This window comes from Camelina sativa, chromosome 5 (genome assembly GCF_030686135.1).
Source record: "Camelina sativa cultivar CO46 ecotype springtype chromosome 5, ASM3068613v1".
Lineage (NCBI taxonomy): Eukaryota > Viridiplantae > Streptophyta > Magnoliopsida > Brassicales > Brassicaceae > Camelina > Camelina sativa.
Window position 1 is genome coordinate 41,335,804 of NC_141884.1, and position 17,430 is coordinate 41,353,233.

General features: G+C 37.9%; 3 protein-coding genes across 3 annotated transcripts; all 3 read right to left on the reverse strand.

Moving 5' to 3' along the window:
- Positions 1–1,185: 1,185 nt before the first annotated feature.
- LOC104788599 (RING-H2 finger protein ATL5) lies at positions 1,186–2,755 on the reverse strand. The gene is given in 2 exon segments (XM_010514362.3): positions 1,186–1,848; positions 1,851–2,755. Coding segments are annotated over 2 exon segments (777 nt in total). The 5' UTR covers positions 2,587–2,755; the 3' UTR covers positions 1,186–1,807.
- A 3,667-nt stretch (positions 2,756–6,422) lies between these two features.
- Positions 6,423–12,229, reverse strand: LOC104788601 (ABC transporter C family member 14). Its single transcript, XM_087452513.1, has 10 exons — positions 12,101–12,229; positions 9,497–11,945; positions 9,323–9,409; positions 8,494–9,237; positions 8,263–8,427; positions 7,890–8,184; positions 7,266–7,786; positions 7,113–7,176; positions 6,788–7,027; positions 6,423–6,689 (listed from the first exon to the last, which is right to left on the reverse strand). Exons 2-10 carry the CDS (start codon positions 11,924–11,926, stop codon positions 6,589–6,591), a joined length of 4,647 nt encoding a protein of 1,548 aa, XP_087308639.1. The 5' UTR covers positions 11,927–11,945; positions 12,101–12,229; the 3' UTR covers positions 6,423–6,588.
- A 1,431-nt stretch (positions 12,230–13,660) lies between these two features.
- Positions 13,661–17,224, reverse strand: LOC104788602 (uncharacterized). The gene is made up of 8 exons (XM_087452514.1): positions 16,716–17,224; positions 16,411–16,606; positions 15,868–15,958; positions 15,601–15,728; positions 15,169–15,517; positions 14,891–15,073; positions 14,353–14,599; positions 13,661–14,219 (listed from the first exon to the last, which is right to left on the reverse strand). The coding sequence occupies exons 1-8, from the start codon at positions 16,981–16,983 to the stop codon at positions 13,744–13,746; spliced, it is 1,938 nt and encodes a 645-aa protein (XP_087308640.1). The 5' UTR covers positions 16,984–17,224; the 3' UTR covers positions 13,661–13,743.
- Positions 17,225–17,430: the final 206 nt, after the last annotated feature.

Here is a 17,430-nt window from a genome sequence, read left to right on the forward strand (position 1 = left end):
TTTTGTGGCCATTACGTGAACACGTGTCTACTGAAAACATAAACAACGATTTGTCTAGTTAACGAGTTTATTGCTCTAGTCATTAACCATAGATGGATTGCACGATATGATTATTTAACTGAATTTACATGGAGTATGAATTACAAGAGCCCCATGAATCAGCAGCTTTATTTTAATCGTGCGACCAAGTCTCGCACTAAATAATAAAAAATAATAAAAAAAAAGTCTCGCACTTGTATACTACGTCACATAATTAATTTCGTATATTACGCGCCTAGTCAAATACTAGTATACATCGTGCACCATGATCTTGCAGTCTAGTGTCAACATGTTGATTTTGTCCTCTTAAAATATGTGTTTAGCGCGATGCCGTATCGTGGGCACCAAATAACACCAACGGGCAACGGCATTACCAGTCCTATAGTGATAACAATTACTAGTAGCGCTAGCGGCTACTTTTGTCGATTAATAAACGATTAAAATCTACAATTAAAACTATAAATTTGGATTTGTGTCATAATCCATGCGTTATATACCGAACTCAATCCGCATTTTTGGACTTTACACCTGAAATTGGGTAACCGTTCGACTTACGTCTATTAAATGTAACGGATGTCGTCCCTTTTTCCCCCTTTTAACAAAGTGTGGGTTGAATTGAGAGTCAAATATCATCTATCAAACATTTTTGGTCGACATATATGTTATATCAATACATGCATCTATAAGGAATAAGTAATTGGTAATTTGACCCCACAAATCAATATGAAAATCGTAGACATGTGCACGGAAAAATAGCTTTTGAAACTAAAAGCTGCCTCGTCGTTATAATTTGTTTATTTAAGAGGAAAAAGAAACTAAGAAATGAATCAGATTCCACTTTCTTTCTCTTAACCCATGCACACCGCACGCGAGTCGGTCGGATGGTCCACCCCCTCTTCGAGTCTTTGAGTCCACGTCAGTTTTGTGTACGTGTCACTACAAGAGTCAAAACTCCATCCTACCTAATACCACAAATTGCATATATATATACAAATATCAATTAAGTTCCAAAAGTTGCTTTAGTTGTAACTTGTAATTAACCAACTATTCTATTACAAGTAAATTATTATCGAATGATTTGCATTGTGTATCCATTTTCTCATAAACACAACTATACACGGCCGACATTGTACGATTGAAACAACATTTTTACTATAAAAAAACAATAGATGGATTATTAATCTTTTAGTACAAATCTGTACAACAACATTAGAGGCCAACATAAGGTTAAAAATAATAATTAATGAATGAGATTTATACTTGTAATTACAGAAACAAGATAATATCTCCATCACATGACTGTCCTTGAACCGTTGAGATTACTCTTCACTTATTTTAGTTACATGTCTCCAAATCAACCATTTTTAAGAGAAGGAGGAAAAAAAAAACAAAGAGAATAGTTTTGGTCTGGGAGGGTAAATTCGCTTAGCGATTTGCTTCTCCCTACTCTTAAAACGACACCGTCCAGTATATACATTGATCTAACGGCTCCGTTACTTTATACATCACTTCCGTTCGCTTTTTTTTTTTCTGTTTTTCCAAACGCCGTCTCTCTGTAAAAGCAAACGTCTCAATGATCGCCACGTGGATCTCCAAAACGCCATGTGTCATCTTCCATGCCACAAATACGATTCTGCCCGCCCACCGGGTCGGTCCAGTCTTTAGAGTCCGAATTAGCCCACTCGAATATCATGCCCACCCGTTTTCCCCTCCAAGAACCGGGTCGGATTCAATCACTGTCCAATGTTGCAAGAACAGAGGAAAGTAATCAAATACTCCATAGCCTTTTCAATGAAGCCCGGTTATTATCGACCCGTTATCTCCGGGTAGACCGGAATTAGAATCTTCAAATTCCCTGGGAATCTCCACAATTATACCGATTAAATCAATCGGTGGTGCTCTCTCACAAGCTTCCGTCGGAAATCTCACCGGCGAACCGGAGGATGAAGACGGCGTCGATGACTCGGATTCGTCAGACGATGACGAACTTCCGGCTTCGGTATCCTCAATTGGCTTAACCGATGGGAACAAGGCAGGAACCGGTTCTGATTCGGTAACCGGTTGTACAGGTTGAACCGGAGCTCTACAAAGCGGACAGCTAGATCTCGACCGAAACCACGTGTCGATACAATCAACATGGAACACGTGTCCGCATTTGGGAAGGACACGTCCTTCGTCGTCTTCTTCGAACTCCGACAAGCAAACAGAGCACTCCTCCAGTGGAGATTCATGGGTTTTGACGGAGTAAACGAACACCGGGATCTTCTCGAGCACCGTGGGATCGAGAGGAGAGAGAGATGCGGAGGATTGGGTAGGGTCTCTAGCGGCGGAGAGTGATCGGAGGTGAGCGCTGATACGGCGGTGAATACGGCGGTTTTGACGGCGGAATAACCATCTGGCGTAGCTGTGAAAACAGAGGATTAAAATGACGGCGACGAAGAGGATGATGACGGAAGCAAGCATGATTTTGCCGTTAAGAGCGTAACGTGACGATCCATGGTTCATGTTTGCCCATATTGTCTTGCTACTGTCAAACACGTTACCCATTTTGTTTTAGGGAGAGAGAGAGAGAAGTAAAAAAAAGATTTTGAGAGAGAGAGAGAGAGAATGAATGAAGGAAGTGAGTGGGTGAAACGAAGAAGAAGAAGAGTGAGTGAGTAAGTTTCCAATGTGCTGATGATTCTGTGGGTTTGAATCTTCTTTATTTATAGACGACCAGAACTTATTACATACTATTATTATGAATTATTGGGTTCTCTTTATTATTATTATTATTTTATTTGTTTATTGTAAATCTCCTTTTATATTATGTATATATGTTTGTTTTGGTTTGGGGTTTCTTGTTGATTTCGACTCAAGTAAGTTAACGTTATATGTATATATTGCTGATATGAACAAAGGATAATGAATTTCAAAAGTGACAAAAAAAAAAAGATAAATGCTTTAGCGACTTTTTTTTTTTGGTCTTTTTTGTTTTTTCGTTTTCATAGAACAAATATATATTTCGTGTAATAGCTACTTGAGCTTTGAACCCACTTGTTAGTTGTTAGATGTGAGTTCTTCATAAAATATCGTGGAGACATATACTTTCAGCAAGTCTTTGACCGTAGTTTGCTTTATTATTTTTAACATCTTGCTCACCAAATCCATTTTTTTCTTTTTGAGAATTTTAATTTTAATACTGATTCAACCCACAGGTTTGTCATTTTTATTTTTATTTTGGGCGTATCAGACTTTCTATATATATATATATATATTTTATGTATCATTCTAGTTTACATTCATATCAATACCATATGTTGAAAACCTATATATATATATAAAAGAAAAAAGAAAATAGTAGATAGCAAAATAAAACACACTAGTAATAAGTGAAAACAAAATGCATATGGTCCAAACCAAATGAAACGAAACTAAAGAAAGCCATAACTAAATAAACAGAAACGAACCATAAAATCTAGTAACGGATTAGCTTTTGGATCTCCATGAGTCATGGGGACTCAAGTCTTAAAGTAGTTTTAGTTTTGCTTAAATGCTAAGAGAAAGACTGTCCCAATCTGCCGGCTCTTTTATTTCTTTCTTCCTTTTTTTTTAATAGATATAATAAATCTTTTGCTTTATTTCGCTCATCTTCTTTTGTTTCTCTCTAATAATTATTTTTAATTTTGTTTTTGTTTAATTTCCGTCAACACTATAGCTTTGTTTGGGGGGGAGTCTCTTTCAAAACATGTCTTTAAGACCGTTTTACACATCAGAAACCTACTAATTTTTTTGTCGTGAAGAGGATTTTCAAATGGCCCTTCCTTGCTAACGACCTTTGATGCCTTCACCCTTTTTTATTTTTATTTTTGGGTCTTGTTTCTCCTTTAAATAACATTGGAATTCTTCTTTCTTTCTTTCTTTTTTTCGCATTCGTATTTCCACTTTCCTTCGTTTTCAACACTATTACAATTATTATTTCTTTTTATAACTCAATAGTAGTTCTTTCTGGAGAATTGTAGTATTAAATATCTAAGATCTTTCTAAGAACTTCGTAGGCCATTAACGGTTCAAAATGATTAGACGATTCCTCCATACCACTACGAATATTCCAATTTAACCTTACTTTACCGGTGGTCCATTTTGTAGACAAAGTAGCTGCATGTATATAACAAAATTATACATAGGCTGGAATTTCACGTATATACGTAGTGGGATGGATTCGATTGCACAAGTCACGAACACTCACATGCTTCTTAATATGTAACATAAATATAAATATTACATGCATGGGTGTGTTCTTTTCGGTGTAGTTGCGGCAAGATCCGGCAACGCCAAATATAAAGGATATAGAACATAAAATCCTCATTTTTCTTGACGATGTGGCAATAGTCGGAAACAAAACATTATAAATAGAGATAGAGTGGATACATGTCGTTTGATTTTTTGGGCGTCATTGGCGTTGCTTGCTGATCAATCAACGGTTAAACAGCAAACTATTACATCAAACCAAGACTGGATGGATCTAAGTGACGCATAAACATTTTGACTATCGTACCAGTAACTTATATTGTTCTTTTATACAATATATAAATTGAACACGAAGACAGACACAAAAGAAAAGAAAAAGAGAACTAATAATTCACCTTGTTTCGGATGTGATATTCAGTTATAATTACAACGTATGGATTGCAAAATTTATATATATCGTTGGTTTAGGGTGGAAAAGGGTGTAATTAGACTTGTTTCCACGTTGAGTACTTTTTATTTTATTTGGTTGGTCAGTCAAAAGTAAATACGATATATAATAAAAAGGATAAGGTCGGCCATTGGTCAAAACATTCTACAACTTGAGAGAAAAAACTCAAAAAGGCTAATGCAACCCCATGTGCCGTGCGCGTGCGGGATAACATGAAAATATCATACTTTCTAGTTTTTATACGTCTGATGAAAGATTGAAAGTTACTCATCTTCTACTTTTTTTTTCTTCTCTTTTTTTCTTTCAGAACACTACAACCTTTTTTTTTTTTTTTCCTACAAAAATATATAGGGTTATATATTTTTAGTTTATCATATAAAGTAGCTAAAATTTCAATTGGAAGATCAATATATGCAATACAGATTATCAGCTTTTTATAAAAAGAAATACTATTGACAGGATTATCCACCAAAATTTGTATTAAAGCTGACAGGTTTCTTAACAGTCAAGAAAAAGAGAAAAAATAGAAAGAAACATTTGAAAAGGAGTTAGACCGAAAAAATGGATAATTCAGAAAAAGTAAGAATTGATTCATTTAGAAAAGAAAAAAAACGATTAAGAGTTATTACTTATCAGTATTTCACAATGTTTAAAGTACTGCAAGGCGCACAAAAAGGGTGTTGGAATAGTGTTTAGCGTGTTAGGCTGATTAAACGTCTTCTAAATACATCAACTTGATAATATATCATTCAAACGTACAACTTTTTAAGGAGCTCTGATATTTTACAATCAACCGAACCGTGTGAAAGTCGTAAATAAATGATGTAACAGCCAGTGAAGTTTACACTTCGCTACAAGTCGTGGCCAGCTCATTCATCTCCCTTTTGTCAATTTGCTTTATTTAAAATTTTCAACTTTAACTTTATTTTTAGCCTTTTTTTTATATATTTTTTTTAAATTGTAAGAATAAATAAATAAGACAACATATTTTTTTCTGGTCAACAATTTATAAAATGAATATATATATATATATACATATATATATATATATATATATATATATATATATATCAATAATAAACGCTTACCCGCTTTAAGCAAACAGAAAGGCAAAACGATACCAATACCATGAGAGAAAAAAGAAATGCAGAACAAGCCAATAAAATACTTAATATATTCATACATACGGTTTTGGTTACGGTTTATTTACATTAATTCGTTAGTTCCAAATTGAACGCTAACTAAAAAAGCACACCACACGGCTATGGAGACGCACTGATCCAAAGTTTAAATTCGTGAACCTAACAAACGAACAAGCCGTGGGGAAAAAGGAAAGACTAAAGAGTAACTTTTGTATGTTGGATTTAATGAAATCTATTGATAGAGAAAACCCAAAAGGTAAATTCATAAAGGATTTTGGATATTTTTGATCTAATCCAAAACTAGATAAGTGCTGAAGAAAAATAAAAATAAAAAAGTAAACCCAAATGAATCTTGTTAATATTCCCTACGGAATCTCTGCGACCACAATAAAAAAGAGTCCCCAAGCTCTCTTATATTGTATTTTCTTATAGAACTTTTCTCGGCGACAAGATACTGACTGAATCAACTCTAGTTACATTATGGTCACTCGTAACTGCCAATCAGAGAGTTTTGAAAGACTTGTAACAAAAAAGAGTATCGCCCATAAAAGATAGACAGCGCATTGCCAAAGGAGGGAACTTGTGATTATTGGAATTTTAATAAATCTACATAAAGACAACGTTTATTAGTTTTTCATATTCATAATTTAACTATATTAGCTGAGTCAACTAAGTTGACCAAAAAGAAACGAAAAGCAAAAAAGAGAAAAGAAAAAAAGGAGGGTGGTCTCATATTCCGGCGGACCGGAGAGCATACTCTTGAACCAATGCAGCAAACAAAGACTGTCTCTCCAGCAAACGAACTGGGCTATCGTACTCTTTCGCTTTTCCTACAACCGTTAAACAACAACTCCATTATTGATAATAATCCACTACAAAGTAAACAACTTGGATTAGGTCTTGGGTGTTCTGTTTTTTTTTTTCTTACCTGCGTCTATGACAAGAACGCGATCACAGTCCATCACCGTTGGAATCCTATGAGCAATGCTGATAATGGTACAAGCCGCGAAATCTTCCCTTATGATCTTTTGGATCATAGCGTCAGTCTGCGAATCAACGGACGCAGTTGCTTCATCCAAAAATAGAATCCGGCTTCGTTTCAGCATTACTCTTCCTAAACATAGTAACTGTCTTTGCCCTACACTCCAGTTCTCCCCATTATCCGCCACTGTGACAGTAGTACAAGTTTTCTCCAATGTCAACAATCATCATCTCCACTCAACTGTTTCATTACAAATAACTTTTTAACTCACCAAGAGAATCAAGCTTCTCGAGCTTGGAAGAAACAACATCCTTAAGTTGGCATCGCTCGAGACTCTGTAAACAAAAACAGAGCAAATTTTATAAACCGTTGGATCAAGAATCAAAAAAAAAAAAGGTTTAAACTTTTTAAACCGCTAACCAACCTTCCAGATTTCTTCATCAGAGTATTTCTCAGTTGGATCAATGTTACTCCTTACAGTTCCTTCGAAGAGAACAGGTTCTTGAGGAATGATACCAAATCTTGACCTAAGATCATGAAGTCCTAAAGTGCAGATATCAATTTCGTCGATGATTATCTTGCCACCAGATGGTTCTACAAGTCTAAACAAGACCTGAATCAAAGTCGATTTGCCGCTTCCTGTTCTTCCAACCACACCAATCTTCTCTCCTCCTTTGATGTCCATTGTAAGTCCCTTGAGCACAAGAGGCGTGTTTGGTCTATACCGCACCTTTACATCTTCGAGACGTATGTTACCTTTGTATGGCCAACTCGGAGGTGGACGGCTCTCTTTGATCTCCCATTTCGCTTCCGTGGGAATATCAGTGAACTGTTTGATTCTTTCAACAGAAACCATCTTGTTCTCTATGAAACAACTTAGATATATTGCCCAAAACAGAACACCGTTCAGCGATAGTCCGTAAGAAAGTGAAAGCCCAACATTCTCTGTATTGAACCCAAACAAAACAAAAAAAAATTATCATAGGGAAAACAAAATGTTGTGGTACTAAACAAGCTTCTGTCAGTTTGTTTTGACAGTTTGTAGTACCTGGTTTGATAATGTTGCTTGGTAATAAGACCATGAACAGAGCAGAGATACAGAGTACCCAACTCCCAATAAGCTCTAGTCGGAATCCGAGCCATTCGTTTGAGCCATTGTTGTGGAAGTCCATCCTGAGATTGTCGTTGACTCGCTTCACATTCTCTTGTCTAAACATCTGCTGTTTCTTGAAAGATCGGATCGTCATCACTCCAGCTATGCTCTCTGAGAAATGGTGGATTACTGGAGCCTTGGTGATCGAGTCAAGACGAGTTAGTTCCCTAGATGATGCAAGGTAATACCCCTGTTGGAACCAAAACTCAATCAGATGTTTAGGGTTACTACAAGCATCAGAACAGAAACATCTTTTGTCACCACTTACCCGGTACCAAATGTTAAGCCATCCAAGTGGAATTATGAAGAAAACAGTTGGCCAAGCATATTGACAGGTTACTATGAAGATACTGAGCAGTGTAGTATACATTGTGGCTACTAGTCCTATCATGAACGGGATGAAGATATCCACATTGGTCTGATCAGTTGATGCCTGCAATAAACATTATAATGAGAGACTTGTGTCTTTAAATTGGTCTAATGGAGAAAGTTATCTAACCCGACTGAGGATTCTTCCCGATGGCGTGGTGTCGAAGAAAGACATCGGTGCGTGGACGAGACTGTTGAGAATCTGTTTGAAGAAGATCTGAGCAGTCTTGAGGCCTAAGTGAGTGACGTAAAATGCACGGATGCATACAAGAACGATGGAAACAGCAGCTATAATTACATAGACGCGGATGAAGACTGTAGCGTCGAAGGAAACCTCGTTTTTAGCTGATGTTTCATAGGCAAGCCAATAATCACTAGCCATTAAAGAGCCTTGCCAAGCCACAGAGAAGACTAGTACAAGTATTATTCCCCACCAGCCGTAAGCTTCGGTTGAGTAAAGTTTGTAAACTTGAAAGCTCACTTGTCCGACCGCTCTTTCTTCGTCTTTGATCAGTCTTGATCCATCTTCTGGGATGTTGGATCCGAGAAACGACTTGATGCTTTCATCGTTTAGCTCCCCTAAACGAGGCGACTCCATTGAAGTAGTTCTTAGTATTCTTGGAGACTCCATTGAAGTAGTTCTATGTATACTTGGAGATTTTGGTGTTGGTGGTAAACGAGGAGACTCTATTGAAATAGTTCTCTGTGTTCTTGGTGATGCCACTGGCACGTTTGCTGCAGTGGATGATGCTGAGCCAGCTTCAACTAGCTCCATTGATGTCTCATGCGCAGCTACCAGTTCCCCAAAATCTAACCCGGAGCTCACTAGTTCGTCGTACCTTCCTGATTGCACGATCATTCCATCTCGCATAACCTGTAAAAATGGAACCATTCATTAGCAAATTCCTCAAATCCTAAACTCAAATAAGTTTTTCATTTTTTGTTCCTTGGAATTGTACCAAGATGCGATCAACGTTGTGAAGGAAGTCTACTTGATGAGTTACTAGCAAGATAGTCTTTCCTTTTAAGGCTCCCCTTACACATTTCTGTAGAAACATAATTACAAAGAAAGAAGATTTAAGTTTTATGTTGATGAACTTAAAAAAACTGATAGATGATTAATAAGTGTTCACCTTGAATATGTCTGAACCAGTATGAGCATCCACGGCGCTAAAGACATCATCGAGTAAATACACATCTGATTCCTGATAAACCGCTCGCGCAAGTTGGATCCTCTGCTTCTGACCTCCACTAAGGTTAATTCCTCGTTCCCCGATCTCAGTCTGGTCACCAAACTCCATAATCTGCATATCTTTTTCTAAACAACAAACCTTGAGAACTTCATTGTACTTGCCTCTCTCCATAGGAAGACCAAACAATATATTGTCTTGAACCGTTCCGTTCTGAATCCAAGAAGTTTGCGCTACATAAGCCGTAGTCCCACAGACTCGAACCTTACCTGAAAGTTTGTGCATTTCGCCGAGCACCGAAGCTAACAGTGAAGACTTCCCTGATCCAACTGTCCCTACAATCGCAGCGAGTTCTCCTTTCTTAACCTCAAAGTTAATGTTTTCAATTGCAGGCACATCGTCTTCATCATCCCAACTAAAGCTCCCATCTTTGATCTCCACAGCGACATTCCCATCACACCCTTGACTCCTTTCCACAGTCTCTTCAGACAGCTCTCTGCTCATCATGTAAGCGTCAAGTCTCCCTAGAGAGATCATAGCCTGAGAAAGAGAGATCATAGACTGCGGAAACGTCCTGATCGGTTCTTGAAGAATCTTGAAAATCGTTGTCGTGGTGAAAACCGTGCCCGCATCAAGCTTGACACCCAAGAAAACCGCTGTTGCGAAAGTGAGCGCTGAGATCAACACCGGCGTGCTCCATAGCACAATGATGTTCCCAGCGATGGAGTAAAGAAACTTTGATAGCCAACCAAACTCCATATCTCTATACTTGAGAATCCTCTCGTTGAAATGGTCTTCCCAAGCTTGAAACTTGATCACTCTCATGTAATTAAGCATCTCATTAGTTGCTTTCATCCGTGAGTCACGGTTCATCATCAGGCTAAACTGAAACCTATTGTTTCGTTTCGTCCCCAAGAGAATGAACATGAAAATACCGGTTAGACCGATGATAGTAGTCACCACAGAAGGTCCAAGAGTACCGTAGAGAAGCACAATAGCGACAGTTACTTGCAAAGGCATGAGCCAAATTGCGTGGAGCTGAAGCATCATATCAGAGAGCTGCTGTGCATCAACGGCCATGTAGTTCACGATTTGACCAACGCCGTGGTTCTGACGAGCCGAGCCGGTTAGCTTCAACCCTTTCTTGTAAAGAGCTGTAATGAGAGTTGATCTTATAAGCATCCCTAGCTTCTGTGAATTGAAGTTGAACTGATGAGTCGACAAGACCTCGACGAATTTAGCGACTAGGAGGATGAGGACGAGGTAGTAGCCCTGCGACGGCGACGATCCTTTGCCGGAAGTGAAATCGACGAAGCTTTGGATGAGAACGGGACCGACGTAGATGACACAGAGACGGATGATGGCTAGAACCGCCGTGAATGCGATCTCTTTCCAGAAACATCGGATGAGAGTCGTACGGACGGGGTTTCTCGAGTTCTCTTGTGGTTTTGGCCATTTCGATTCGAACAGAGTCGCGAGCTTCTCTGCTCTGTGCTCCGGTGATAGAGTCGGGACTTGGTCGAGGTTTAACGGAGATTTGTAGCCTTTGCTTAGTAACGGGTTCATCCATAACCAGAACGTTTTCGATACGAACGATGCTGATGCGAAGAGTGAAACGTTTTCGGATTTATCTAAAACGACGTCGTTTCGTTTCGCCGGAATTGTGACGCTGGTGGTTACTTCTACTAGTCCGGTGGATCCTTTGATGGAGACGAGAAGAAGAACGGCGGTTAAAGGAAAGGAGATGAACGAAGCGACGTCGTCTGCTCTTAGACTCGCGGCGGCGGAGGAGGAGGAGGAGGAGATGAGATGGAGGATACCGGAGACGGCGAAGAGGGTTGTGACGACGAAGTTGCAAACCCAGTAGATTCGTAACGATAACGGATGAGTAGAAGATGCGAATCTTTTTTGGTGGAGAACCAAAACGGCGATGACGACGTTAGTAACGGCGTGAGTTAACCAAAAGAGAGCATCGACGACGTTGGAGCGAGAAGAAACAGAGGTGAAAGCCAAAACGCAGAGCACGACAGAGCAAAACGACAGGAGTAGTGTTACTAAGATTGTCGTTTTGAACAACAAACCGGTTGTTCTGGTTCGTGTTCTTCTTCCGAGTAGAGGCTTTGTGATGTCAGCCGCCGCCTCACCGTTGGTTCTTGAAGAAGAAGAAGAAGAGAAGAGTTTTTGGATAGCGAAGAAGACAAGGATAAGGAGGAAGAGAAGATCGACGGTGGAGGAGAGAAGTCGCTGAGGACAAGGAGAAAGGAAGATGAATCTTAGCCATTGGATTAGAGATGGAAGAGATGAAGATGGCTCTATGGCTGCTGATGAAGAACATGATAGATCGGAGACCCAAGAAGACGAAAGCCACCGCATCGTCTCTCGCACGATAAAACTTGAAGAACAACAAAATAGATATATATCTCTGAATTTATTATTACGATGATGTTGTCAACTTCTTAATCTTGTGATGCAATGATACATACTACTACTGTATTATTTTAAAATTAATAGTACTAATAACTTTACAAATTACAACTACAAACTTACAAAGCAGCCGAGTGGAGAAAGAAGACAAGAGTCGTCGTACTAGACTACAAGTGACTCAGAGTGAGTAGCTAAATTAGTAGTATTTTTTTTCATGATATAATAAAAGATTCACTGAATACTGTATGTGCAGCGACACGTGTGAAGAAGGGATCAGTCTTATAAAATTGAGTGGAAACGAACGAATCATTGATTTGGGGAGTTGAAAAATGGATGTCACTTTCTAAACAAATTATTTTGTACTACTGCTTACTTAGTGGAGAAATCTCTCTTTGTTTTTTAGAATTCCTATCACTACATGGACCATCCGACCATGTGACGTTTGTTTCATTCTTTTGGGGTTTTCCTTTTCTTTTTCCTTGTGTTATGAATCCTGACTATTGAATAACAAATTGCACTAAAAGTCTAGAGCGAACAAAAAATAATAATGATTTTGATGGTTATATCATCAATATATATATATATATATATAATTTGATGAAAGCTCCATCTACCAAATTTGGATGGAGAGAAACGGAAAACGTCATGGAGCTGCTCCAGTAATGTTTGATGTCACGGTTAGTGATCAGCACCATGTGTAAAGAAACTCGTAATAAACTCATTCCCTTATTTGGGCAAAGATACAGTCGGTATGATACTCTCTTAACCTAGCTAATTTTGACTAACTAAAGAGTAAACATAAGTCAAAATACATCACTTGAACTCTCAAGGTTTTTTCCAATGCAATCTTGTAAGAATGGTATGTCATGCGTGACCCTAATCACGAATACAATCAATACTTATGCCATTGAGGGCAAACGCCATATTCTTGGATGTATGCGTATGTACTCATGGAAAACGCACATAGATTCTCGTCTGCTCTATTGTCTTTTCTTTCTATTTTATTTTGAATAAATTAAGAAGAACATGTTCACGTTTATACTCATAAAGCCTATTTTATTCAACATATTTAAAGTTTAACACAAAATATTACTCATCATCATCATTTTTTAATCAAATATAGATGAATGAAAAGTTGAAAACAGGATTGATGAGAGCGAAACTTTCGCCAACTTAAAAAGCTGACTCCCATAATTTATATTGGTTGTATAAATGATTACTTTTACTGTGACGGGGATCTTTATTTGTTTATTCACTTATTGTTTATGAAGGTCATCCAGGAAAATAATAGCCTATTCAAAAGAGCAACTTTACGAGTTTGTAACGTTTTAATTACACAAAAATTAGACCATTTATCAAACAATTTTCTATATTTCTATTATTGTAAAAAGCACCTTTCCTGTAATAATATATCAACGCACCTCAGTACCCGACATTGCATAGTGCATGGTTGGACCCGTTTTGCCGTCACGTCGTCTCTTGTCTACTCTCCATTTTCACAAAATCCTCATGTTTTATTCCCTCAAAATAAGAATCCTTTTGTTCCCACATATTAAAGGATTGGGCTATATAGCCCATAATGAAATAGGTATGCTCAATCATCAAATTGTGAACAAGTTTAGTTGCATGTCAAGTTCCATGGCCATATATGTATGTTTCTTTCAGTTAGGATAGGATTGCATGTAACATAAATTGTAATTAATTATTGATTGTGAAAGTGTTACAATTATGTTTCTTCAAATAGTTACATAGTTATTGTTATTGATTTAGGTTTTAATTCCGAATCCGAAGGGGAAGAGAGGGTCGTAGTTCTTGTCGCCAACGTTCATCGGAAGTTGATCAACAGTCCTCATCCACGTGCGAGGCAGCGTACCAGTAAAGGGGTGATCACCAAACAAGACATCAGCGACTCCATCTCCTTCCGTTCCGGGAAGCCATGCGACTACAAGAGCATCGATCATGTCCATGTAAGGCTCGATCACGAGCGGACGTCCTGTGACTAGGACCACTAGACACTTCATCCCACTACCACACGTGTGGCTAATCGTGTCCGGACCTGGTGCATATATACCGAGCGTTTTGCTGTCCCCTCTCGTCTCTGCGTAAGGCTCTTCTCCCACGACCACAATTGTGTATGCTGCGTCGGCGTGAAGCTTCGATGTTTCTAAGTCTGGTGTCTCCACGTAAACAACTTCAGTGGTGGGATCTACTGCTTTCTGGATGGCTTCCAATATTGTACTTCCTATATATATATTTTGTAGACATTTCTGTGAATATATTATCTTAGACTATTAAATATAATATAATTAGGAAAGATCCGAAAAACCAAGATATTATATGTATAATGTCCATCTCTGACATTGTGTATGTATTACCTCCCATTTTACCGGTAGGAAAGTGAAATTGTGTGTTAATGGGGATATTTTCTCCAGTTCCGTTGAATCCTTGCCAAGTGAGAGTAAAGCCGCCGCATTGCCATCCCATGTTGTGTGCGTGTTGTCCCGCGACAACGATCTTTTTCACCTTCTTCGGGAGCGGCACAAGTTTATCGCCGTTTGGCTTCCCGTTCTTTAGAAGCACCATTGATTTTCTCACCGCCTCTCTCGCAACTGCCCGATGAGCCTACAACATTGTATTTAAAAATTCTCGCATCAGTTAGGTACAATAATAAGACTAACTATATAGTTTGATGCTATCTGCATGATAGTTTTTTTTGGTAGTAATCTATGTTCTTATGCTTTACGAAAAACGACGAATTAGCTAGCTTATGTATCAATTTTGTACCTAAATTTATTATTTCACATGGTATTTATATATATAATATATTTTCCATTGACAGTTTAATTAAATAAAACTTCTTTAATAAACAATTATGTATATAAACAAAAAAATCTTGTGTCCTTTTGGATTTACCTCATTTCCAAGCTTTGTGGCATTCTCCACTACTGGATACGGGTTCTCAAAGAGACCGATAGAGAATTTAACTCTCAAGATCCTTCGTACAGCATCGTCGATACGGCTCATAGGGACGTGTCCTCCATTCACTAGTTTTGTCAATGTCGCCAAGAACTCTGGATACGTCCATGGAATCATAACCTACGCAACAAGAATTCGTTTTATTTAACATACCAAGAATCCGTTTCTTGATTGAAAGTAGAAACAAAAGTGAAAAAAAAAAAAAAAAAACCAACCATATCAATGCCGGCATTAATGGAAGCTTCAACGGAGTAAGTGTAATTTGCTCTATGTGGCGTTGTTATCCTATCAATTCCCAGCCAGTCAGAGATAACAAAGCCTTGGAAATTGAGAGTGTTCTTGAGGTAATCAGTGAGCATTGCGCGGTTCGCATGCATCTTAACACCGTTAAGACTAGAGTAAGAAGCCATGATTGATGCGATCCCTTTCTTGACCGCTATCTCAAATGGAGGCATATGGATACCAAAGATAGTAGCATTATCACCCACAGTGTTATCCTCATTGACTCCATTTGTTGTCCCTCCGTCCCCGACAAAATGTTTGGCAACCCCAGCCACATTAATCCTAATCGCGTTTTTCACATTAGTTAACTTAATTAAAAAATTTAGATAAAAATTAAACTAGCTAGGTAGTAGTTCTTTTGTTACTTTGAATCAGCAAGGTAAGGAGCATTTCCTTGTAATCCATCCATGATACCCTCGGTCATCATATTCACAACCTTAGTGTCTTCACTATAGCTCTCGTAACACCTTCCCCATCTAGGATCTCTGCAAACCTGTTCATCCAAATTTTCAATCCAAGTTAGAAACGGTTTATATATCTCTATATATATTATGTTGATCGATCAAATGTATATTATTTTCCACTTTTGTGTGTGTGTGTGTGTGGACAGAGTATATATTCGACTTAATTACCGCAACACAAGGTGCAAAAACTTGAGCGACTCCTGTTGCTTTTGCTTCGAGCGCGGTTATAGCTCCAATCCTTTTAAGAAGTTCAGGATCCCTACAACAAACGAACCATTTCAAATACGTTAATTACAACAAACATGGATAAAGGGAATAACTTATGTCTGTTTTAAAGGGGATTCAGAGATCCTAAACAAGATTTTAAACAATCAAGAGTTTGACATCACCATGGAGAATATCATACAAGACATCAAAGAATGGGCCAGTAAATTTCATAAAATTTAATTTATTTTCACAAAGAGATGTTGTAATAATATCGCTCATTTGCTTGCAAAATTTAGTTGTAACTCTTCTATCTTTTACTCAAATTGCTTCTTAACGCCTATTTGGCTCCAAAAACAAATGTATTATGACCTTATTCATTCATCAATATAATCTAATCAATTTCGATGAAAAAAATAAAATCAAATACGTTAATTTTTTTTTTTTGAAAAAAGAAGAAGCTAATGCCACATTTTGTATAAGCTATATGGATTCATTTATACATACCTAGTGGCGCCAATACCGACATTGTGGGGGAAAACGGTTGCATTAATAAAATTGTTGTGACCGTGAACCGCATCAATAGCGTAAAGCGCAGGGATTGCGAGCCTCGTCGAAAGACTCAATTTCTGGAACATGTTTATCAGTTGTATCCGTTGTCCTACATCTTTTCCGGTATCAAATGGATTGCTCAAATAGCTTCCTGTTATCTCGTACGTACACACCAGTTTCAATTAATAAGTTCATCATTAGAAATCTTCGATAGATAACAAAACAAATATGATAATATTTTCCTAGCTAGTACCACATACCGATCAGGTACTTTGTGAAGATTTCGTCGCCGCTACCCTTGTGCCCCTGCTCACTCCTTGAGTAGTTGAATCGATCAAATTGACACATTTGACCAAGTTTCTCGGGTAACGTCATTCGTGACAACAAGTCTGCCACTCTCTCTTCCACCGCCGCTTTAGGATCTTTGTACTTAATATAGCCTCGGTTGGCAGCGGTGGCGTCTCCATAACGACAGACAAACAATATCACAATCACTGCCAAGAAGTTTAAACTCTTGACGTCGTACATTGTTGCCGATCGTTAATGGAGACCCTTCTTATAGATTCAGAGAGAATTCAGAATATTGATTTAAAAGATATTATAAATGATCTTTCTAAATCCTGAATTGAAATGTTAACCAGAAGAGATCATTTATACTAGTAATTTTTTTTTTCTTTAGAAAAGTCCGTTAATTAATCTCGAACGGTAAAATTATTTAGTGGCTATTATTAATTACAATTAGTTGCTTGGTGCTCTAATTTTGTATATCCTAACACTTGTGTGAACTTCCAAAGCTTCTGTTTCCTGTTTTATCTCCCCCCTCCATCAACGACTTAACCGTTTTCTGTTACGGAGAAAAGAAAAAAAAAAAAAAAATGCCCGTAATGTTAAACCGGAAATTGTAATTGGGCTCTATATGGGTTTTATATTAATAAGGCCCAATTAGTATAAAACGAATCATATAGGGAAGCTCAA